The sequence below is a fragment of the Sparus aurata genome, chromosome 7, assembly GCF_900880675.1.
Source record: "Sparus aurata chromosome 7, fSpaAur1.1, whole genome shotgun sequence".
Taxonomy (NCBI): domain Eukaryota; kingdom Metazoa; phylum Chordata; class Actinopteri; order Spariformes; family Sparidae; genus Sparus; species Sparus aurata.
In genome coordinates, this window is record NC_044193.1 from 3,429,124 (window position 1) to 3,453,862 (window position 24,739).

At 42.9% G+C, this 24,739-nt stretch overlaps 1 protein-coding gene across 2 annotated transcripts; it reads left to right on the forward strand.

The window, feature by feature from the left end:
• Positions 1-223: 223 nt before the first annotated feature.
• On the forward strand, positions 224-5,848 carry npbwr2b (neuropeptides B/W receptor 2b). 2 transcript variants are annotated; one of them, XM_030424200.1, is made up of 2 exons: positions 224-468; positions 967-5,848. In XM_030424200.1, the coding sequence occupies exon 2, from the start codon at positions 1,909-1,911 to the stop codon at positions 2,917-2,919; it is 1,011 nt and encodes a 336-aa protein (XP_030280060.1). In that variant the 5' UTR covers positions 224-468; positions 967-1,908; the 3' UTR covers positions 2,920-5,848. The 2 variants fall into 2 exon arrangements, with proteins under 2 accessions (XP_030280060.1, XP_030280061.1); XM_030424201.1 differs by having other exon boundaries at positions 423-560.
• Positions 5,849-24,739: the final 18,891 nt, after the last annotated feature.

The following is a 24,739-nucleotide window of genomic DNA, read 5'->3' on the forward strand; positions in this document are numbered from 1 at the left end:
AACTTTTGAGCAGCATTTATTTAACAGTGAGCAACAAAACACATATCAAAGGCCATTATGACAGCTGGAAATATGAACAGTCCATATGTAGGTGCACTGTAAAATGAAAGATGTTGTAAGAAAACCAGTGTAACACACACACACACACACGCACGCACGCACGCACACTAGTATCTAAGGATGGAGATGTGAGGCGGTGCTGTGTGATGGACAGGTGCTTTGTGCGGAGCGCAGCGCTGAACTGCCACAGAAATGTCCAAAAGTTGCGTTTCAGCACGAGAAGGAAGAAGAATCTGTGAGTGACGTCAGCTGGCGCCTTCGAGGAGTGTGTGTGTGTGTGTGTGTGTGTGTGTGTGTGTGTTAGAGAGAGAGAGAGAGAGAGAGAGAGAGAGAAAGAGTGGAGAGCAGCGCGTCTCCCTCAGCGGTTAGACCGGAGAGGAGAGGGACTTTAGCGGGGACACAGAGGAGGTAAAACCCGCATGAACTCACTTTTCTGCACTTTATAATCCGTTAAGATTTAATTCAAACACACTTTTGATCCGACATCGACTGATTGTACAGTAAGTCGTCTCAGCCTGCTCATGTTTGAATGTGGTTGGACCAGGACACGACTTCAACAGGACTGTTTTTATTCTCAGGACGTGTTTTCTAACGTTTTTCCTCACACATTCGATTTATTGTGCATGACTTTGGAAATAAACACGAGTTTAATTTTAACACCAGGAGATTATCATGCATGTCTAAAGCTAACGCTTTAATAGGTGAAGCGCTTGTATGATGTTTACTCATGATAGACGAGAGAACCGTTAGTAGTTTTAAGTCAGATCCAGTCCTGTCCGGACTTTGTGTCCCCTTTTCATAAACTCTGTTCTATAGTATATCTAAGTACACCCACACTTTATCTCCAGTGGTGTTTAAATTGTGTGCGGGACAACTAATTGGTGTCCACGTCTCTCTGTTGTCTAGATTTGGGAATGCGCCACTCGTGCGTAAAACCCAGACGCCGTCTCCAAAGCGCGCAGGAAGCAGCGAGGACACACAACCACCCGAAACCATAAACAACCACCGTAAACCTGATCGTGGACGCCTTCAACCTTATAAAAAAACAAAACAATCTTTTTGAATCTGCCATACGGGGGGAGGAGAGAGTCGGAAGAGGAGGAGGGTGAAGGATATATTGCGGGGAGGACAAAAGCAATAAGAGCAGGATCAGATTTTTCACTTCATAATCGAAAAGTGATGGAATGAATCCGCGCGGAGATGAAGGAAGTCCCAAAGGTTTTTTGTTTTTTTAAAGACGTGGAGATGGAGATTCAACCCTGACACAGAGCTGAGAGTGGAGCGCTCCTTTCAGAGAGCATGAAGCAGCGCGTCTGGAGCGGACCGGACACGGAACACATCCACGTTTTCCCGCGGACGAAACCTCAGTTTGAGATTTTCTCTGGAGGACTTTAATCCAACAGGATGATTCAGTACGCGTGATTTCCTTAAACCACCCTGTAACGGTCTGTACAGTGAGTAAGGAGGGAACTGCTCGTGTTTTTTCTCTTTCTGTAACATCCTAGAAACTGAAACAACTGTGAAAATACTGTAAATGAACTCCTGAGCTGCTGGTGGTCCCTGGATCTCTTCTGAAGCTACTTACTGGTCTCATCTCAGCGGTCTGCCAGGCTGAGCTCCTCTCCAGTGATGTGATGGAGGGTAATCCCACTTTACCTTAACTTTATTTTTGTTTTTTTATGTTGCCAAACTGTGCATATCCACCTTTTTAAGCTCAGATATAAATAGCTGATGCATCCTACGTGAGAACATGTCTAGAAAGGAAGACAAAGACACAAATGTTTCTCTAATAAACTAATTTTTTTTTTTTAATCGGTGGATATTCGACCCTTAGTTTTCTCTTCAAACATGGAGAATGTGACGATCCCCAGCGAGCCGCTGCCAGTCTGCAACGACTCTGTGGACTTCTACTCCCTCATGTCAGGAAACAGCACCGACCTGAACTGCACTCCCCCAGTTTACCCCTACCCGGACTTCTACGTCATTCTGCCAATCATCTACTCTGTGATCTGCGCGGTGGGGCTGACAGGCAACACGGCCGTCATCTACGTGATCCTCAAAGCCCCCAAGATGAAAACTGTCACTAACATGTTCATCCTGAACTTGGCCATCGCTGACGATTTGTTCACGCTGGTGTTGCCCATCAACATAGCCGAACACTTGCTGCACTACTGGCCTTTCGGCGAGGTTCTGTGCAAAGTCATCCTCAGCATCGACCACTACAACATCTTCTCCAGCATCTATTTCCTGACCGTCATGAGCATCGACCGCTACCTGGTCGTTCTGGCCACAGTGAGGTCCAAACGCATGCCTTACCGCACCTACCGAGCAGCCAAAATAATCTCACTGTGCGTCTGGATCCTCGTCATCCTCATCGTCATGCCTTTCACCGTTTTCGCCGGCGTCTACGTCAACCCATTCGACGAACGGAAGAGCTGCGTGCTCAGCTTCCCCATCCCCGAGAGCTTGTGGTTCAAGGCGAGCCGGATCTACACGCTCATCCTGGGCTTCGCCATCCCGGTCTCGACCATCTGTATCTTATACACCATGATGCTATACAAGCTGAGGAACATGCGGCTCAACAGCAACGCCAAGGCGCTGGACAAGGCCAAGAAGAAAGTCACCATCATGGTGTTCATAGTTTTGGCCGTGTGCTTGTTCTGCTGGACGCCGTTCCATCTCAGCACCATCGTGGCTCTGACGACCGACCTGAGGACCACGCCGCTGCTCATCGGGATCTCCTACTTCATCACCAGCCTGAGCTACGCCAACTCCTGCCTCAACCCGTTCCTCTACGCCTTCCTAGACGACAGCTTCAGGAAGGCCTTCAAGAAGATGTTGGAATGTAGACCCGCCTGAATGTACGACTGTACGTCACGTTGAACCTGTCGGAGAGAGGTCGACAGAGACGGACTGAGCGAGGACTGATGGAAAAACGGGATGAGAAAGATGGACTCAGGCGTCAGGGTTCAGATATGACTGCCTCTGATTTGATGTGTTGGTTTGTTAAAGCTGCGTTGGGCAAACTGCACATTGTTTGCACAGGACAGCAAAAGGGAGCTTTTTCTTATATTCATCTTTAATAAGTAGAAAACATGTAAAATTATGTCTAAACTGCGCTAAACATTGAGGAACCTGTGAGTCCAGTTTCATCATGACACTCTTGAGTTTATATTCATCACTTCCTGTGGGAGGAGGAGATCTTGTGCCAGCAAGTCAATCAGAAGCCCCTTTTTTTTTTATTTGTCACAGCTGGACTGTTTGCATAGTGCAGCTTTCTATGACTAGAGGATAATGTCAGCTGACAGAAATGGGCAAAATTGTTTGCAATAGGCAAAGACAACAGGGACATAAAGGACTATAATGGCTTTCATTGTGCAACAGTTTGTTACACTCTAAGTGTTGGCGGAAGTGGTGATAAAATCTGATTGTTGTCCAGGTGAGGACAGAAAATTAAACTTTTTTTTCAGTGACGGTAAAAAAAAAGAATCCCATTAGGAGGCAGCGAGTCGAGATGGGTCGCTGCAAACAGTCGCGACCTTCACCGAACTCCGTCTGAACTCAGAGGACCGAGGAACATCTCTGAGGGCTCCAACATCTGCTTCGAGGAGACCGCAAGTTCAACACAGCGCCACCGATTTGCATGCTGCCAATCAAATCAACGTCGTGAGAACAGTCAGGGTTGGAGGGTAACAGGACGCACGTCAGTGGGTTGTGATTAATTTTGTGATATTACGAAAAAACTGGAGGGAAAAAAAGTACTTTTTAAAATCAAAAGTGGTTGATGACATTGAAATATTGTGCGATCATGTATGCAAACACTTAATCTGCCTTTAAATTACGCTGTGTTTTGAACAAATACTCTAAATCAAACCAAATGATATATATATATATATATTTTGTGGATTGCAGGAGGTTTTAGAGTTCTGGTTCTTTGAGTGATGGCGCTGTTCGGATGCAGAGTGTCTCTGGTACACTTTATTTTTCCAGGATCGTTTAAAAGGAATGAAAAGAGGAAAAGAGGAACCTTACCAACCCTGACAACAGTACTGTAGGCCTGTCAGAGGACAGCCATGGGACAGGAGGGCTACGTTAAAACTCTATTCTGTGTTTCTCTTCATGTCGTTTCTTTTTTGGTTTTTGTGTGAGCTTTTGTCGCCCCCTGTTGTCAACAGGGAGGTGTTACCTGTAAACGCAGCCAGAGCCAATTACAGTCTCTCACACACACACACACACACACACACACACAGCAGCGTCCGTCACATCTAGATCTATAAACATTGTGTACATTTTCTCCTCTCACTTTGTGGATATTTATGAGAAGAATCTTTCGGGATCCGACCTGCACGTCGTTTCTCGACAGTGAGAAAGATTTGTATGAAAATCTGCAAGTGAATAAGATAAACATGCATACTTCTGCAAATAAAGCATCAGTGTCCATTTAGTGTCAGAGACTTCACTATGTAAAATCAAATTGTCAATCAAAGAAGACTCATGTTGGGTGAAATGAAAAGAAACTTACAGAAAACCATTTTAATGTCTTCTGTAAGATTTCAAGCTTGATTTGATAAGATACAGAGAAGCATCTGTTAAATCTGGTTCTCTAAATTTGGCAGTTTTCAGCAGATTTGTAGGACTTCCTTTCATTCTTTTAATATATTCTCATAGCTGATTGCTGAGTCTTATTCCATCACATACTGATGCTTTGAGTTGTAATGTCACACCAGACGCTGACTGTTGGACCAGTTCTTCTGATCGAGGTGATGGATGATGTTTGTCTGCAACATTTACTCCACAGCAACAAACATCACACTCAAAAAATTAATAATTTGCCTGGAAAATGTATTCTAAGTATATCAATTATTCTAAAACACAAGTCAGGTATAAAATGTCTTGCACATATATTTATAAAGACTTTGAGAGAAACTTTATGTATCGCCTGTAAAATTAAGAGCAACTTTGACATGAAAGTGTTAATAATTCATAAATTCACATTGATTAGTCTGCCTCCTAAATCACATGTTTATTCACTTTATACACACTGACTCAAAATGATAGAAAACTTTGCATCAAATGTGACTTTACAGTCAATGTGTGCAATTTAACTACATGGAAATACGCCTGAAGTCAGTGTCGATACTTCGCTGTGGCAAATTAGGCAAATTATTATTTTTTGTGTGTACATCCGGCTGACCTGCTTACAGATTTTTCCCTTTTTTTTTCTGTGATCCAGCGCTTCACTGATAGTATGTGATGCTCTTTATAGGAATGTAGCATTCAATCAAACAGAAATACAAATATATGTGTCATTGTGTAGAAGTTTGTGACGGAGGATCAACCAGTCAAGTCGAGTTTAAGAGGTTACAACAAGTCTTCATGCGCTCGATGTTCTGTGAGAGGTTTCTGTCTGCAGAGGTCAACATGACAGAGGAACAACAGACGGTTTACTTCTTATGAGTGTTTTTGAGTTTTACACATTATTCTCTTTTAATTGTCTTTAAATCCTGAAGATCTTTTTGTCTGTATGGCTCTGAAACTCTTCTACACGTCCTGCTGTAAATAGTCGTGTGTACAGACGATGGTCACAGCGAAGTGTGTACAGTCAAATATATATTCTGTAAATTGTGTCACATAAGAATATAAAAAATTGAGTTGAAGATTACGAATTATTGTCTTTTATGCAGCCTGTTATTAAGACTTCTGACATCGGATGTAATTTGTTTGATTGTTTTAGAAATCTATCATGTCTGTCGATGATTAAATCAATAAATCTACGTTTATTTTCCCACCGGTGCTCACGTGTTTTTAACATTTTGGGAATCAAATCAGCTGCATCTGACTCGTACGATAAATGTGCGATGTCACGACATTCACTTCCAGATTCTTACAGTGCTGATGCACGTTAAAGGAACAGGTCATCACATGCAGATGCAGGTTCAGGGTCACTGGAGAGATTCTTCACGTGGGCGAAGACATCGAGCTCTCGGCTGAAGAGCAGCAGGATGGATTAAAGGTTCGAGCTTCCTGTCAGCAAAAGGTCACCGATTCAATCTCACCAGCGGCCCGTTGAGATGAGCTGCTGAGTGTCTGCCGGCTGGTAATGTAGCAGAGAGATGACGCAGAGCAGCAGAGACTGAGTGCCTCGTTTAATAATGAGAATATGATCATAATAAACCTACAGTACAGCAATATTTTCATGTTAGCATGAATTTAAAAGACCAATAATACAGATATAGTGTGCTCTAATAAACCTTTTAAGCCAGGCCGCTTTCATCAGGGACCCGTATATGTTGACTGTGAAAGCAGCTTATTACACTCCATCAGGAACCATAAATGCTGACTCTGAAAGCAGCTTTTTAGCTCCATTTTTTAAATTTCTTGACAGGCAGTGACATCTAGTGGCCAAAGATATTATTATAGCAACAAATGAGGAAGTCAGGCGAAGTAGTACGAAGAGTCGGGAGGGCATCAGGAGTGGAGAACATTGTTCCTGTCCAGCGTCACAGCAAACGTCAATATTGAGTTATTTTGATTGAAGTAAATGAGGTCATGCAGGTAACATAGGTAGGTTTGTAGCCAAAGCTACATAAGCAACAGTAATTTATGGCAAACCACAATGTTTTCCTGAACCTAACCCAACTGTAACCTGTTGCTTTAGAGAACGGTGATATTTGTTGTTTGGTGAGTTACTGATGACCAATTCCGTCATTCTGGTGTTAGAGAGATAAAATAGATTTAAAAGATAATGCAGGTGATATTCTATATCCTTCTTTATTTTCAACAGATCCCTTCCAAATTCAACAATGAAGTGATCCGAAGTGTTGCCTCTGTAGTCAAAGCTTGACAAAGTGTTTTGCTCCACCATGAAGCTCCATTGTTGTCCAGAACTATTAAAAAGACATCAGTGAACTTCTCTGTAGCACCGGAGGACATGTTGACAGTCCTGCAACATCCAAAACATTAAAACAAGATATAATAATTCAGATGACTCTGACAAACACCATCACTTAGAGAGAAAAAGACATCCATCCCTCTAATGTTTCCTCTGTGGTATTATCTTGTGTCACTGGATCAGTTGCAAAAAAAAGAGGTTTATTCATCCCGACTAGATTTCAGTTTCCTCCGAGAGTTTGGTTAGGTTCAGGAAAACATTGTGATTTAGGTTAAAATGAATACATTCCTTGTAATTTCAGATAGATAGATAGAAAACTTTATTTATCCCAGAGGGGAAATTAGGTCATCATAGCAGCGGTACATACAATCAAAAAGTAAGGGCAAATATAGAGATAAAAAAGTACTATCCACAATATAAACAATAAAATGCTTAAGCAGTTACAAGAATAAAATAGCGGGAGTCCATCAGATGTGGTAAAGTACGTAGAGATCAACTAAATCTTGTTGGTTTTCTGTATTGTCACAGGATTTATAATAAATCCTTTTTTCCTTGTGACTAAAAAAAACAAGTTAAAGTCTTATATTTAGACACAATATGCTTATAACTGTGAACCAGAACCAGTTCTTAGAGGAGGATGGTTAAATTATCTTTCTTTGCTGCACTGTCTCTCTCTCTGCCTCACTTTCTCTCTGTCAGTGCAGTATTAACAGTAAAACTCAACTCTGTTTCCACTTTAAACATTGTGAATGTTGTACAAAGGGAGATCAGATGGATGCTTCTCTGCATCAGATGTCTGCATTAAGCGATAAAATGTTTTATTCACCCAACAAAGTCTGAAGACATTTCCCTGAGGACGGAGAGTCGAGCTGTTTGAGTGAAACTGTAGCCGTGTCGGGTAAAAGGTGGTTTTCTATCCTCCTCACAGTCCTCACTGTAGTCTGCAGGTGACTTGGTGCATATTTACATTTACATTTAAGGCATTTAGCAGACGCTTTTGTCCGAAGCGACTTACAGTAAGCACATTTGTCACAAGACGTGTGTTTGAGGTTTGAAAGAATAATGGACAAGCGCCTCCAAGTGGTCATTTTGATACAGAAAGGCTCATTTCAATGTTTGTGATTACACACTACTTTCACTAGAGGGCAGTGCCGGTCCATGTGGACTTTCCTGTGTGTGTGTGTGTGTGTGTGTGTGTGTATCACTACCTCCTTGTTGAACACTTTCCAATATTTTGACTGGAAACACAGACTTGGCAGGTTGAAGATAAAGTAAAAATAGCCTCAGACGTGCTGTTCAACACACGGTACACCAACATGTAACTGTGTTATCGATCAGTCGTATCAGAGGAAATCTCACTGAAGCTGTTGTATGCTGGTGTTCGTCAGGTTTGGGTGCTATAACTGCAACTGTGCTCCAGATGTAGTGATCAGGAAAGCAGCTGTAGATGGCAGTGTGTCGCTGTAGATGGCACATGACTGGATGTATGATTCCCTCCAGGGTAAGAACTCCCTCCCTCCCTCCCTCCCTCCCTCGCTCGCTCTCATGTACAGTACATGCATGTTCACTTCACCACGAACACAGACCTTCCATCACTTCACTCTCACATCTCTGAGGAACCGCATTCCAACATGTCATCCTAAATATTAACCTCTGTTTTTCAAAAGAAAAGGTCAGGCGGCCCCCGCAGTAAACGGCTTCTAAAGTATGGAGATGTTCTTCATGGTTAAATGATAAGACGAGAAGGTCTTTAGTCGTGGTAACAGCCCAGTGAGGCTGACGAGGACGTGCATTTATATAACGCTTTTTTTTCTAGTCCACCAACTACTCCAATTACCTTCCCTCACATATGAGGCGACGATGCTCCCGACCTCTTGTCAGAAATTTCCGTTTGCATCCACAGGTGTCCTGTTTACAGATGTTACAACGAGCCTGGAGGCGGATCCGCTGGCTTGACGGCATCATCGGCGAGCTTAACTCAACAACCTTCCTCTCCACGTCCAGATATAAATCAGGTCATAAATATGTAATGTGAACATGAGACGACAGATGCACGGATGTCAAATGGGACATGAGACGAATACAAATGTGAACGCATAAGCAGTTTGCAGAATTGTTACCTGCCGGCATTCGTTTCTGGCTGCTGGGCAGGAGGATCAGATCATCGATCTGCCAGTCTTAATTAGTGTCAGGGATGTTTTCCTGCAGACTGAAGTGGGTGACAACCTGCCTGCTTTGACCCACTCAATCTCAACATAGGTCCTCTGTTCCAACAGTCTGGGGTTTTTAATGTGCAAATGTCCAAATAAAGTACGTTTTAATTGGCTCTGTGCGCCGCTGCACACCAGCCTTCCTCATGCAAGGGAGGACGACAACCTGTTTTCCACACTAAACCAACACGCCAGGCCACGGCTGGACTTTAAAAATACTGACTTGATTCTAAAAAGGACAATAAAAGAGCTTTTCTTTTTGTACCGCTGTGAAACGCTCTTGGACAGACGGACACAGAGATACAGTTGAGGAGGATTTCCTCCCCAACGCGCAGTTATTGCAACCACAAATGTAATCGCCTGACGCCTGCAGCTTTAGGGGAAGTTAGGATGTTGAAAAGACCAGCTGCAGAACTTTTCAATGAATTAACGATGAATACATTTCGAAGAGGAACACCTTTGGTTCAGGACGTTATAGGTTACAGGTAATTGGTTGCAACACCACCCTGATGATACCGCTGTTTAATCTATTGTTGGTCATTTTAGGTAAGTAGCTGTAGTATTTATAGGGATGCAACTTACTACTATAAGAAACCTTGATATATACTTTTTTCTTGGCGGGGATCTGATGGCACAATTCAGCTCAGACACTCTGTTTACCGTCAGACGTTGAGGCTTTTTGTTGAGGGTCTTTGTTGGAAACACAACAAGTGAGTTTACCACTCCAGAGACCTATGAACCTCTCAGAGGCTGAGAGATGATTCACATGGGTCCAAAAACCTTCAGGAACCTGCGAGGTAAAAAGAAAATTCTGTTGTCTTTTTCTCTTGGTTTGACAAGGCAAACTACAGTTTAACATCCTTGTACAACTCTCAACACCAGAAGGCTTTTTGTAGTATTTGAAAGTGAACATTTATTTTGAGGATTTTCTGAGTAATTTGCCAGAAAATTAATTTTGAAAACAGCACCTCTGAAAAGATTCAAACTAATGACAATTCAATGAAAGTTCCTCAGCTGATGGATCATTTACGAGAGAAATCAAATCCGTCACGTGGGGATATCAGGAAAGTCTTTTCATCTTCAGTTTGGGTTAAAAGGAAAGCGCAGATGGTGCTGATGTTTTTATATGGGTTTGGGAAAAAAAATACAACACAGCTCACGCCTGCTTCACATTAAAACATTTCATCTGCAGCCTCGGGAAGAAAAAAAATTGCACAGCAGCAAACTTGTGTTCAGAAGAAACACGTAACGTAACAAAGACAAGATGTGAAACCTTACAGCAGCGAGCGTCTGTCCTTTACTACAGCTGGAACATCCTGTATAAATGAATACAGTGCATTCAATTCTCAACACAAGGCCACATAAGGTTGACCTGTACACAACAACGTCTATGTGAGTTTGTTCCCCCTCAACACAACAGGGACAATCACACTGAATCTGTGTTTATACTCCATTTGAAAGGACAGTTAATGTATACAGTAGAAGCTTTGTTTGTTATGATGGGAAATGGCTTTAGGCTTTGAATTCATTTCCTGAATGGCCTTCGTTCTATAGATCCATGCAAACATCAAGGCCGGACTCCATTATCATGTTTCCGTCAGACTGAAAATGTTCATGCAACTAAAGTTACAATGGTTGTGCTGTTGGAGGAAATGACAAAGTATACTGGTAAGTTAAAGTGAAACTCTCGTTTATTTGTAATTGAATACGAGTCAAACCTTCATGTAAAAGCATAATTACGACGAAAGAGGCACTTTTAAGATTTACCGTATTTTCGTTTTCTGGTCAAACTAATTTTCAATGGGAGTGCTACGGGCACTTTTATGCTAGCATCAAAATCTCTATTTTTAAAACACTAAGAAGTCTCGACACAACATGAAACTTTGCTGGTAGCATCACCAGGGTCTCTACACATGAACACGAGCATTGAGAACAATGTTTGTGTACACAGAGTTTACTAAAAAGAAGGTTTTTGAACAACTCATGTTAGCAGTCGCACCTCTGGCGTGCCGCCATCATGGCAGACAAAAAGTGTCGATCCCAGAGTGCGAACTAACAGGAAGGAGGTCCACCGTTACTCTCCCACCTGTTAGGTCGTACTCTGGGATCGACACTTTTTGTCTGCCATGACGATGGCGCACTGGAGATTCAGCTCCAACAGAGAGTAGTTCAAAAACCTTCTTTTTAGTAAACTCTGTGTACACAAACAATGTTCTCAATGCTCGTGTTCATGTGTAGAGACCCTGGTGATGCTACGAGCAAAGTTTCATGTTGTGTCGAGCCTTCTTGGTGTTCTAAAAATAGAGATTTTAATGCTAGCATGCCAGTGTCCAATGTACTGTACCGGAAAACAAATTTACAGTAAATCTTAAAAGTGCCTCTTTCGACGTAATTATGCTTCTACACGAATGTTTGACTCATATTCAATCACAAATAAAGCCTCGGTTGCTTTCTGGCGAGAGTTTCACTTTAATATCATGCACCGATCAGCACGTTCTTCTCACTCCAAACTCGTCAACAAGGCTGCGAAACGTCCAACCACAGTTCCATTTACACCAGACGATTTTGTGCCGATCATATCCAACAACTTTTAACGGGGAGTGGAACCATCTCCATCAATTATTATGGTATTTTAAACTAAACCACAATCGTTTTTTGGTGGGTAAACCCAATCAGAGCATAAAACACAGTGTTGTGACAAGCGAAAGGTAGAAAATTCAGCCTAAACAGACGCAACGTAAAGAAAAATACTTAACTAACATTTATTCTGCAGATTGGATTGAGCCATCAGGGCGCCCAACACCTTGAGACTTAATGCAGCAGAGCATCACAATACTTCTTACCATCGCTGCTGAGAGAGGTCAGATGAGAGGACGGTATGAGACACTTGGCAGAAGACCTTCGGTAAGATTGTTTTTCTTACTGTACGTTCTGTACACTTCTTCACAATCAAGGACGTACATTCACATTCAACACAACTGTTGCCAACAGCAGCTTGGCGTCTGTAAGCCATATATTTTTATGATGGCCTTATATTTATGTAGGCTTTCAGTCGTTCTCAGTTTCATTGTTTGAACCATCCAGTCTCAAAATGATTGGTAGAGAAGGGAGGAGAAGAGGGAGAAAGAGGACACCGTCATCACTTTGCTGAAGCGTCCTTTACTTCAGACTTCCTCCTCAGTCTGGCTGTTTGGGAGACCGATAAAAAAACGACAAAGTACCAGTCTGAGTGATGCCGCGATCAAACTAATGATATCAGGTAAATGACTTTGACCCAGGACTCTTCATCATCATCATCATCATCATCATCATCCGGAGCCAAAAATGGCATCCATCTGTCCGTCTGGAGGGTTCGCTTCCCCTGTGAGTGACTTTCACAGAACCCCCAAAGTCTATTTTTACACAGCACTCTCCCGTTGTTCTCACCTTTCCTGCCTGAGCAGTTTTGTTGAACTAATTATTATTTACTATCAGCTCAAAGGCTGCACGTTTATCGGGAAAACTTCAAACTGATTCAGAACTCGTAGCATTACAAGTAGGGCTGGGCATCACCAGGTACCTCACGATACGATACTATCACGATATTTTGCCCACGATAACGATAATATCGCGATACAGCGATTCTGCGATAATCGATATATTGCAAAAAATGTCATCCACGATACATCACGATATCTGTGTCACTGAAGAAATTCAGAATTTATTGACTGCACTGAATCGATTTCACAGGAATTACAAAACATTGTCAATCAATTTCACATGAACGACAGCCAAGTAAACAAAGAGTATATTGCACAGTGACTGTTCTTAACACACATACTGACTACTATCATTATCTATCATTAAACATCTATATGTGTGGGTTTCAGAGCTACTTAAACCATTTTTTAAATTTTATTTGGTTGTATACCTATGTTTGAATAAAGATAAAGCTGTCCTCCGAAGAGGGGTTGTTGTGGTGGTGGGCCGAAAAAAAAAAAAGAAATGTTTTATTTATTTATTTTTTTTTTACATTTTTAAATATCGATATTTGGCACCAGTGTATCGATAACGTACCTCAAGACGAAATATCGCGATATATCGTAGAATCGATATTTTGGCACACCCCTAATTACAAGGGGCCGTGGAAACACATAGAAGCCATCGAAGTTAAGATCTATCCATCTTTACCCAACTTTGAACGACGTGCACCAGCTTTTACGCCAGACTGAATCAACCAAACCAGACAAACTTATTCCTTCACCTTAAAAATATTCCTTCACCTCCTCCCTGGCGTTTCTGCTGTCCAATCACTGCCACAATCTCTGATCCCGCTGCCGTACCGCTGGGATCGTGACTCCGGGCTGTCGACGTCTGTAGCCTGGAGAAACGTGGATTAATGAAGCTCACTCTCAAGTTTAAAATTGCCTCGGCCTCACCGGCTGTCTCGAGATCCCCCCAACTCAGATACCTCGCCGCATTTTTGTAGAGAATTGCAGCTTGATGGATATTGTCTCGCAGATCTGGTGTGTGCACCGGAGCATCTCTGTCCAACACGGCTCAATGTGAGGTCAAAGTACAGACAGTATCAAAGCAGAGAGGCACTTTGAAAGAGAAAGAAAAAAACCTCTCACTTAACGTCTGCACTCGTAACATCATGACTTTCTTAGCTTTCACCAGGCAAGACGAGGATGTCAAGGAGATACAGAAAAGGTCAGTTATGCGAGTGGAAAAATACTTACAGTCGTGTGTCACAGCAAGAGATTGCCGATGACTAATGCTCACAGCTAATAGTGAGGACAAATAAATAGATTCTGGGAAAATCAGACAGCTGGAGAATTAACTTTTCAGCCAGCTGCAAAGACCAGCGTGTCAAATATCCACGTTACTGTGTGAGAATCTTTTGTGGGCTCTCGGCTCAGTGCAATGGTTATAAAAAGGCTAAAAGGAATACAGGCTTGTCTTCTTCTTCTTCTTCTTCTCCTTTCTCTTCTGAGTGGAACGTCGTCTAGCTCCTGTGTCTAACTAGAACTCCCCATAGCACAAAGTCAGTAAATGTACATTCAGACCAAAGACGCATAAAGAGGAAAAAGATCCCGGAAGTCATTCAATGTATATTGGGAGCCAGGCGGACAAGGAGGGAAAGGTGGAAAAGGCGGATTAGGAGGAAATAAAAGTTTAAAATTCTCCAACTTTATGTAATGAGCTATGACGCGTCTTGGTGGAAAAGGTGGAAAAGCCATGCAACAACCAATGGGGATGTCTCGTTCTGCTGTCGTCCCTCGGTCAGGTCGGTCCCAGAGAACAACCCGCGTAGTTTTGGTTCCTACCAAACATTCGTTCCGAGATGGCGCTGGAATTGTTGATTGCTGCCGTAGCAGAACACCCGGTCCTCTACAATTTGACCCTGTTCGCGAAGAGGGATTAGAGTTTAGATCAGGCCCACAAAATCAAGCCCAACCCAACCCGACCCGAGCCCGGCCTGGCCCGACACATAACTGTAGTTATGAGCTGACCACTTTTTTCAGTAACGACTAATCTAACGTGTTAATATTTCCAGACCAGTAATCAGATTAAGGTACTTATTCAAGTCACTGTGTGTTACTATTATTTTTGTCATTTTACTTAGTAAAAATATATATTTTTCTTATCTTCTTGCGTCTCAGGGAGTGATGTCACGTGTGCAACAAGTCACGTTTTCAGCATGAGGACAACTCACTCACGTGTTAGACCATGCAGAGACACAAACAACATGGAGGGAGGAGAGAGATGCGCGTTTTGTAGCTGGAAATACAGTCATTATTTTGAGTTATTAAAAAAATACAAAACACAAATGCCTGATCAAGGGCCTGAGGCCCGAGGATAGTCGGGTCGGGCTCGGGCAGAGAATCTAAACTCTCATAGGGATCAATTAAAAGACGGCCGATGCGTGGAGGAAGGTCGCTTTTAATTGTGTAATATGTTTGAATGGGCTGCATGCGGGCCCTATAAATTAAGAAGCAAGGACGAACAGGGTGACAAAAGCGACTTAAGCCACTAAGGTGGAGTGGACAAGGCGGATTTTCCTCTTTGTGCACTTTGGGTCTTAACGCACAGTAAGAGTGTGTCTTCTTTTGGTCCTCAGCATCTTCTTTCTCCACTTCCTCGTCCGCTTGTGTTGTTCAATGTCAGCTGCAATCAGGTGCATTACCATCATCTTCTGGACTGGAGGGTGGATCAGAAGGTTATACGCTCCACAGTGTGACTGATGGAGCCAGTCGTATTCTTGGTGCGACCGCATACATCAGCTGTCTGCACCGTGACAGGTCAGGATGAATGTCTGTGTGCTGAACAGAATACCTTTACTTTACTTTTCATTGCATGTGCCATACCAAAAGCTACGAGATGGACCACATATATAAATATAAAATAAAAAGCACGAGTATAAATGTTAACATGATTGTGATTGATGACTTTTGTCTCACACAATGCGCCCCCTCCTCCGCCCGAAGACTCCCGCGGACGATTCATTTTCATTCTCCTGCCGTCTCCTCGTCAGAGCTTCGGTCTGTACTTTGAGCGGTGTGAAATGAGATAAACGCTCTATCCCATTGTGTGTCTAAATGAAACCAGGCTCTATTAGCCAACTGCTGTAATCCTCACCGCGGAGAGAGTAGCCTCTGCCAAGTAATCTGATTCCCGCAAAAAAGAAAAGCCAGACTGCTCTCCCAGGAGCTGGATCTCGTGTTCGCCATCCATCATCGCAGCAATCCTGCTGCTTTTCGTCTACAGTTTGGAGCTCATGGACCGGATCTGTTAAAATGTGCATTATCATAACGTGCAGCAGAGACACACACTTAATCACTGTCTTCTATCTGCTCAGCAGAGATGGAGGGAGGTGTATTTATGCACCAAAGTCCTGAAATTAATTGCGTGTTATAGCATCACAAATAAAAAAACAACAAAAAAAAGCATGTGTGTCCACACAGGTGACACAGTTCCATCACAGATGATCGGAGCTGTAAACACCTGCGACTGCTGCAGTCGTTTCACCTGGAAACGTTTGACAAAGGTCGGATGTTAGTGGGTCTAAAGGACTTTGAGGAAGCTTCTCCTCATCAGCAGTTTAAAAACCCTGAGCCGTTCTTCTCTCTCTGTCACCAGGTGAACCGAGTTCACTATCAGAACGAGCCTCACCTGTTCAATGATCTCCACAGACGAGCACGACGCAGCACAAAGATGATTGTTCATTTTGTGTGGATCAGTTCATTAAACACAGATTTCACTTTTTTTAATTAGAAACACCTGCACAGTCTAATAAAACAGCCTCGTATCAACTGTTTCATTTTAAAAAGGACAGTTCTGAGGACTCTCTGCTTCTATGTCGTCTAATCAAAGCTGCTGTTCAATACACAAACCAGCTTCATTCAGACTGTGATGTGCACCTTCAATAACACACTGAACTTTGGTTGTGTTTGCTTAAATAACATTCCGGCTTTGCAGGGATGTCAGTGAGTGAAACACACAGAGCGAGCTTGTCGTTCTTTGCAGATGCAGAAGATGAGAGTTCAGACAAACAGAACCTGAACATGTTTACAGTCAGCACGGCTGCACTGTGACCCGGATGTCTCTGCAGAGATCACTTCTTTCCAGTTGATGCCAAGCGAAGTATGATTTCACTCACAACTTCTCTGAAACAGCTTTTAATAAAATACGGCGGTATCCTTCTAGAAACACCTGTCCTGGAATAAAAGTGTGCTCTTCTTTCTAAGTTTCTTTGCACAGATTTGTCTCATCTGCTGTTTTATTTTTCTCCGGTCCACATTTTCTTTTCCACGGTGAGAAACCAAAGTTTCAGTGAAAATAACAACCCTGATGCAACAGCATTGCTCGAGTATTGCAACACCTTTAGAGACACGCTGTTTTTTATTCTAACAACGCGGCCGGTGATGTTGCTCTTTGCTCTCAGTGCAGAATTGAAGCATCAAAGTGCTCATTGTGAAGAATGGGCCCTGTCCATAAACCCCCTGAAGTTATTAATAGAAGGTTTTTCTGCAGCATCAAACAGCTTTCGCCTCCATTAGTGATGCTTTCAGATCATACGCAGGTTGTAGGTCTGAAAACCATTCTGGAATTTAAAGACAGAAACCGTCGGCTGAGGAATTGTTCTCTCGTGTGAGTGAGTCTCCACAAACGTATGTGAAATTTACATCCCCTCCAAATGAAACTAATCACTTTTGCATTTCAACATTTCATTGTTCACTGACTGTTGACTTTTCTCCCACTGTTCAACTGTTTTCTCCGTCCTGAATCAGCTTCAGTCGGGCTGGAGATGGATGGACGCCCGGCTGCTGTTGGTGAGCAGGACGGATAAGCTGCCAGAGTCCAGCTCACACAGACGGAGCGATCAGAGCGGCTCTGCTGTTTGATCAGCGGCGCGGACGCCGTCACACAGCCAGGATTAATCCTGCACGATAACAAACAGACGACGACGTTCAGCACAACAACACGCTGAATTCATTATTTTGTACATTTTGGTTTGAGGTGACAAATTCCCCCTTTTGAATAAAAGATTTTTTCGAAAAAACGTCTGAAAGGCTGCAGCTCAGAGTCACTCAGAACTCAAAAGGAACAACACTACAACATGTTTGAGTGAGATTCAATAATGCAGTTTTCATTTGCGCAAGTTTTTTTCAGTTCAGACGTTTTCATCAGAAGACCTTCGAACCTTTCTGTTTGTGAAAATGTAATTTGTATCTGCAATCTTCACATGTGAGCGTTTCAGATTTCCCTTTTTGTGTGGAGATATCGTTCAGAGCTGAACAACGCTACGCTCTCTCGTCTCCGTGTGATTGTGCGGGGTCGTCTTTCTCTCCAGTCATTGAGGCGCACAGAAGAACGCGGGTCTGATGAATACCTGCATGTGCACAGGCTGAAGTGAAAGCGGTGAGGTTGGTTCTTATTGTAGCCCACGTTGGACGCAGCCTTTCATTGGGCTGATCAAAAGAAACTCCTACATGTAACCCCCGCCTGATGAAATCCTTTATGTCCTGCTGCATGGCGGTCATGTACACCAACGCACTCAAACAGACAAGGTCGACCCAGACCTTTCAATTACGATACATCGGGGAAAAAAAATGGCTTGAAAAGAAAATCGTTTCGAGTTTCAGTCCGAATGTTTCAGCTTTGTTTGTGAAGACTAAAGGACTGAACAAAAGGAGACCGAGCAGGAAGAAGTGATGACAGTTTGTAAATGTTTAAAAAAACAAATAATAATAGCTCAAAGGGATATTCTGGTGTAAGTTTAATCCATGGTCTAAATCACCGTGAAACTGTGTTAGACTCCCTCTCGAGAGATCAAGTTTGCAGACCGCTAATTTACGGAGTTTTATCAACCTCAGAAACGACCGCACGACAACAATACACTGCAGTAAATGGATCCAAATATAAACCGCCACCAAAAAGCCACAAATAATGCTCAGAACAGCACCAAACTTCAGCAACAGTACAAATAGGGTCTCAGCACATAGTCCGGGGCATCTAACCTCCGCTAGCTTAGCTGGATTTCTATTGGGAAGCTAAAAACAGAGTTCAACTCTCCTCCATCAGCTTCCGGGTCGGGGAAGTCCCGACGCGACGATTACCGAGTGCGGTTAGAAATGCTCAATTCCGTTCTTTTCCCTGTCCGCTCTCGATAATAACTGTTATAAACTGGCAGGTAAGACACATATGAACTCTGATTGCTTTTCCATGGAGTCATAATCATACATTTTCATCCATGAGCCGCGGAACTCTACTGCACTCGGTAATCGACTCGTCGGGACTTCCCGTCAACAGGAAGCTGCTGCAGAAGAGTGGTAAATTTAGTCAGCTTTTCAGTAGAAATCCAGCTAAGCTAGCGGAGGTTAGATGCCCCGGACTATGTGCTGAGACCCTATTTGTACTGTTGCTGAAGTTTGGTGCTGTTCTGAGCATTATTTGTGGCTTTTTGGTGGCGGTTTATATTTGGATCCATTTACTGCAGTGTATTGTTGTCGTGCGCTCGTTTCTGAGGTTGATAAAACTCCGTAAATTAGCGGTCTGCTAACTTGATCTCTCGAGAGGGAGTCTAACACAGTTTCACGGTGATTTAGACCATGGATTAAACTTACACCAGAATATCCCTTTAAGCCAAATATAGTCAATGGTGTCGTGTGAATGATTAAATGTAACACAGAATATCACAGAAAGTCGGTTTTGTTTATCAGCTGAGCCCCATTATAACCTGCAGCCTGCTTTGTTTCAGTGTTACTGCTGGTCATCGTCTTTATTCTGTGTTTAAATGTCCAGAGAGTCTTAAAAGATACGATAAATATCTTCACTATAACTTGTGCTATAACAAATAAACAAACAAATAAATAAAGAATGAATTCCAATGACTGACAGTAACAGAAGAGCAGGACCTCTCCTCCGCTCAGCTCTCAGCTCCTGCCACAGTCTCCTTTATTGATTTTCCGTCTAAAGTATGAAAAGAAAGAAACGCTCCTGCGTTCTCTTCATGTGTGATGTTAAAGTGAAGGTCGTCTCTCTGTTCCTGTATTTGTGTGAGCGCCAATAGAAAGATGGAAACTTAAAGACAGATCTGTTCCTATCTGATCTCTGGTGTTCATAGCAGATTATTTGTATGTGTGAGAACGTCTGCTTTACATATTTATTGTAATACATCCGCCTCCTGTTGTGGTACATTTCCATCTGTCCTGTAAAATATTTTTTAAAAAAGGAACGACATTATTTCAGCTGAACGAGGAGCGGCTCTGAATATTCAACAGGGAGGTTTCCGGCTCATCGAGCGTTTCGCTTCAGGAGAAGAGGAAATTCAACATGATTGGTTAAATGATTTGAAAATAACTGCAGACAAAGACTGAATTTTATCGACCGCTGTGGGAACGAGCACTTGAAAAGTAAAGTTATTGTATGAAAAGCTGTGGAGAGACGTTAGGAGAGGAATCTGCAAGTCTTCAGCATTATATTTCCTCTAACACGTTTCAGATGGATGGATGATTCTCTTCAGCACCATGGACAGCGACATGTGGACTCTCCTCCTCCTCCTCCTCTGTTGCTGTGTCTCAGTTCAGGGTCTGCATCCTCTGAAGGACTCGGCCTTTTTGGTCTTCGTAGGCGAGTCCTTCAGAGAGACCTTGTTAACCTCGTCAGCCGTTGTTAAATCTAGTCTTTGGAGGCATTTCCTGGTTGCGTCACCAGATGTTTTACCCTTACGTTACGATTTCTGTCGCCCAGGCCCGCGAAAGTGACGATGTACACCACGCAATGTCGCCATTTTCACTCTTTTCTTCTTTTTCGAGCGCGCAAAGGATCTTGGGATATGTGAGGATAGTAGCGGTGCATCCTCCAAAAAGAGGGAAGAGAAGGAGCATCTGGAGGAGCCTTCGAATTAGGACCGCCTTCGCGTGGCGTTGTGACGTAATTGGCCTGAGTCCAGATCACGAGGCTCTCCAACCCACCTCGACCCGTCTGCATATCAGCATTTCCACTCGGCTGATCCTCAGTGCGATCGATGAGAGCAGAGGTCTCCGTCTGATTAATCAAACTCTGCAAAATATATTCACACAGATTTTCACCCAAATATCAGAGCTCAGAGATTTGCTTTTTTGATCCGGACCTCATCTTTCGACCCTCCGCGCATCAAAAAAAGTGTTCCAGTCCCGCTTCATTCAGATATCTGCAGAATCAGAAGCGACGCTGTCACACTCGAGACTCACAATAATCCTTCACGCGCTGTTGTGTCGACTCTCCTGAACCTTCAGCTTCACGTGTACGAGACGAAGACAAAAACCTGCACATAAATATCCTGCTTGTCAATTAACATCTCACTGATTGACATCATTCATCTCACCTCCATCTTTTAGTTTTCAGAAGCCTTTCCTCTGAACGCACCGTAGCGATTAAGTCGTCTTGCCTTCGCCTCTTCACCCCTCTCTTCTCTCCTCATACTCTCTTTCAACATCGTCCTTTATTCATTTCCTTTTCCACGGCCACGTCTTTTCATCCAGGTCCTTTTGATTGTAGCGGCGGTCGAATACAAGCGAGTAATGACGGGGCACGCCGGTCACCGCAGAGCACGACTCAATGAATGGATAGAAGGAGGGAGTGACGGCGTCTGAAGCTCTCGCTCTCTCTGTGCTGCAGTCAGGAGGGTTTATTTCAGACCGTGTTACTTAAGTTTTTGTTCAATAGGGCGTTTGATTAACATGCAAAACCTTTTCTGGCACTTCTGGATACTTCAGGCTCATTCACAAGCTGAGTAAAAACAACTCCTGATTCAGGGTTAAAGATTTCAGCTCCGGCATTCTCACTCGCTTTGTAAATATGAAAGGAGACACGAGCCGTCCTTGTAACGCTCGTGCTGAAAAATGCACCATCTGCAACGTCGGTAAGTCAACTCAATCTGGACCTCGTGAAAAACATGCTAAATCACTGGAGGGTTGGACGGTGGAAACATTGAAAGAACGTCTCGCTTTTCATTTTTCCGGCGTCCACACTGTCACACTTCTCACGCTCGCGTCTGCAGTCGCGCCTCATCTGGAGATTCTCGCCTGTTTTTTACTGCGACACGTTGCCTGTTATGTAGGCGGTCACATCACCGTCACACCTGCGTTTCACCACAGCTTTCACACACGGTTATCTTCTACCTTTGATTTTTATCGATCTGAACTCTCCATCCTGAAGTTTCTTCAATTTTCCCCCGAAGAAAAGTTTAACTAGTCACATCTTTGCATCACTGGGTTTTAATTGAAATGAATCTGCAATTTTATGGATATTTTCTGTTTGTTGTTTATTGTGTTTTTCTTTGTTTTTTCTCTTTTTTCTTTTTCTTTTTCTATTGATTGATTTGTTTTAGTGATTTTGTATTGAGGGGGAGGATTTTATATAAGCCCTTTGGGTTTCTTTTCCTCTCCTGCACAATTATTTGTCTTTGTATTATTAAACAGAATTCTTGTTTTATCATTGTGCATATAAATAAAAAAAACAAAAAAAAACCAAATTGCCAAAAATAGTACTTATGTCAATTATTTAACGGTTTGTTACATATTTTATTTTTGCACTGTTTATTTCATGGATAATTATTTTTCTTTGCCTAAGAATTAGTAGGAACTTATTTTCAACCTGTGTTGCAAGCGGGACGAATTTGATTGTAACACGTGTGTGCAAGCCTCCAAAAATAAGTTTGAACCTCAAGTTTTTGCAGAGATATTTACTGCTCCATTGAAGATACCTTTTGTATTAAGTGTTACGTTTTTGTTTCTTTTTTGGACATTTCATTTTTGGCTTTGCAAAGATTTCTGCGCAGCCGGCGAGTTCGACGGTGACTTATGGTGGAGGAGAATAAAGTCATCTGTAACTGAAGGAAGAATCGTGGTCCCGTGTATTTCCTGGAGGGAGGGATAAAAAGTGTCTTTTGGAAGTTATTTCTGTGTCTGAATCCTGAATCCAGACGGTGCTGTATCCTTCCCTTCCAGGCAAATCTTGTGATTGGTGATATCGGGCTATATAAGTAAAAACTGACTCACCTCCTCTCTGTTTCTCGCTCTATCTATCTTGCTATCGCTCTGTATTGATCTACGTTGAGGCCATGGGCTAAGGCCATGTCAGCCATGTCCTCTAAGTGCCTAACGATTTTCTATCTCGCGGCCCTGCAGAGTGAAGGGACAAAACGGTGTTGTTGGTCTCACAAAGCAGAACAGAACATCCTTGTTGAGCCTCAGGTGGCTTCGGAGAGCAACCATCCAATCGCCCTCAGCAACAACAACCTTCATTTCTTTTCTCAGCACGCCAGACTGTTTCTCTTTTCTCCACCTCGTGTCTTTACTTCCAGATCTAGTTGAGACCTTCCTGACCTGCCTCACTCTCTTCTTCTCCCTCACCTTCACCTTTCATCCCAATCTTACACCTCCCTCCATCCCTCACTCCTCCTTCCAATCCCTTCACTCCCCACAGTTAATTCTGCTCTCCGAGGACCTTTTTCGGATGTCACCTCCAGCTGATCTCTGCTGCCAGTGAGGAGACTCCGCAACACTGCATGAATACTGATCAACAATGGATGGATGGACGGATGGATGAGACAAAGGAATCATCACGAGATGCCGCGTTAATTACACTAGCAGTCTGCAGACATGCTCGGCGGCTCGGTGAGGTTTTATTAAACTCTGACTAGTAGCTACAAGATGGTAGAAACAACTTGGAATGTGCCAACCTGTGTCATCTGGGTCGTATTGTGTTCAGCACACTACAACATTTAGACGACGTGCAGCCTGAACACCAGTGAAACGGTAACTGATGGAGTTCATTAAAGCTGGAGGGGACATTAAACAGCTCCCTGTTAGGACTAAAGCAGTGGGACTTTGCTCGACACAGCGTTTACAGCAGTTTGAATGAAGAATGATGGCTGCATGCATGTGCACAGATACAGCTGAAAAGGGGCTAGAGCCTTTTTTTTTGCCATTTTTGTTTATTGCTCAGGGAATAATGGTATAATACATGGTGTATATATATGGTGAAATGTTTTATTTGATATAGGTTACACTGAATTAAATGGGACTATAGTGCCTTGGCGGAGGTATGCACTCTGAGTGCCTTTCTAGTTTTATCCGTTTACTTCCCATGCAATGCCTCCTCCTTATCTCCCTTTTCTTCTTCTGTTTTTGCTTTTACGCATTCATTTATTCATATTGATTATGTTGTGTTATCTTGTTTCAACTTCTCTGTAAACTGTCTTAAATTGTCTTCCTGAGCTTCGTCTGTTAAAGCACTTTTTTTAAAGGTGCTATATATCAGTCAGAGTTATTGTGTTGGGATGTGTCCGGCCCCTTGTCCTCCTCACTGAGGATTGATAACATTTGATATTGTAAGTTCCCTCCGTGTTTGTGTCCCTCTGTCTGCCAGTGTTGTTTCCTCTGTGCTTCCCCTTTGTTATCTCACCTGCTGCTCCATCTCATCTGTTCCTCACTTGTCGTCAGTGTCTGTGTATATAGTTTTTGTCTTTTCTTGTGTTGGTCAGTTCGTTGTTTGTGTGATGTGCTCCTTGAAGTTCCTTGTGTTTCCGCCAGTGTCTTCTATGGTATGTTAATTATTTTGAATTCTCGTTTTTGCATTTCTGATTTGAACTTTGTTAAGCTGTTTTATTTCGCTACTCTGTTTTTGGTCCTTGGACACATTTTCTTTCGTTCACCTGGTTTTTGCATATCTCGGCTTTTTATGAAAATAAAGCTCACTTTTTGTTCTCCCCTATATCTTGCCTCCTTGAGTCTGTATTTGGGTCCACCTTCAATTTCCTCGATAAACTTGACAGAAAGAGGTACGTCACTGCACTTGAATCAAGAAAATGACACTCTAAAGTTCTGGTGTTGGTTTTGATTGGTTGTTTTTTTTTTTACGCCGACGATGCGACTCATTCACTCTCATTGAATAAGCAGCCAACCAGGTGAGACTGATGCACAACAATCAAACACTGCTGCATGTCACATTTTCCCCCAAAACTACGATTTACTCGTTAGACCACTGGAAGCGATAATCAGCGTTTTTAAAACACAGTACGTTGAAACCTCCGAAGTGAAGGTCAGCG

Excerpts from the sequence above, each read along its gene's own strand:
- npbwr2b (XM_030424200.1), top strand. The coding sequence starts at position 1,909 with ATGGAGAATGTGACGATCCCCAGCGAGCCGCTGCCAGTCTGCAACGAC.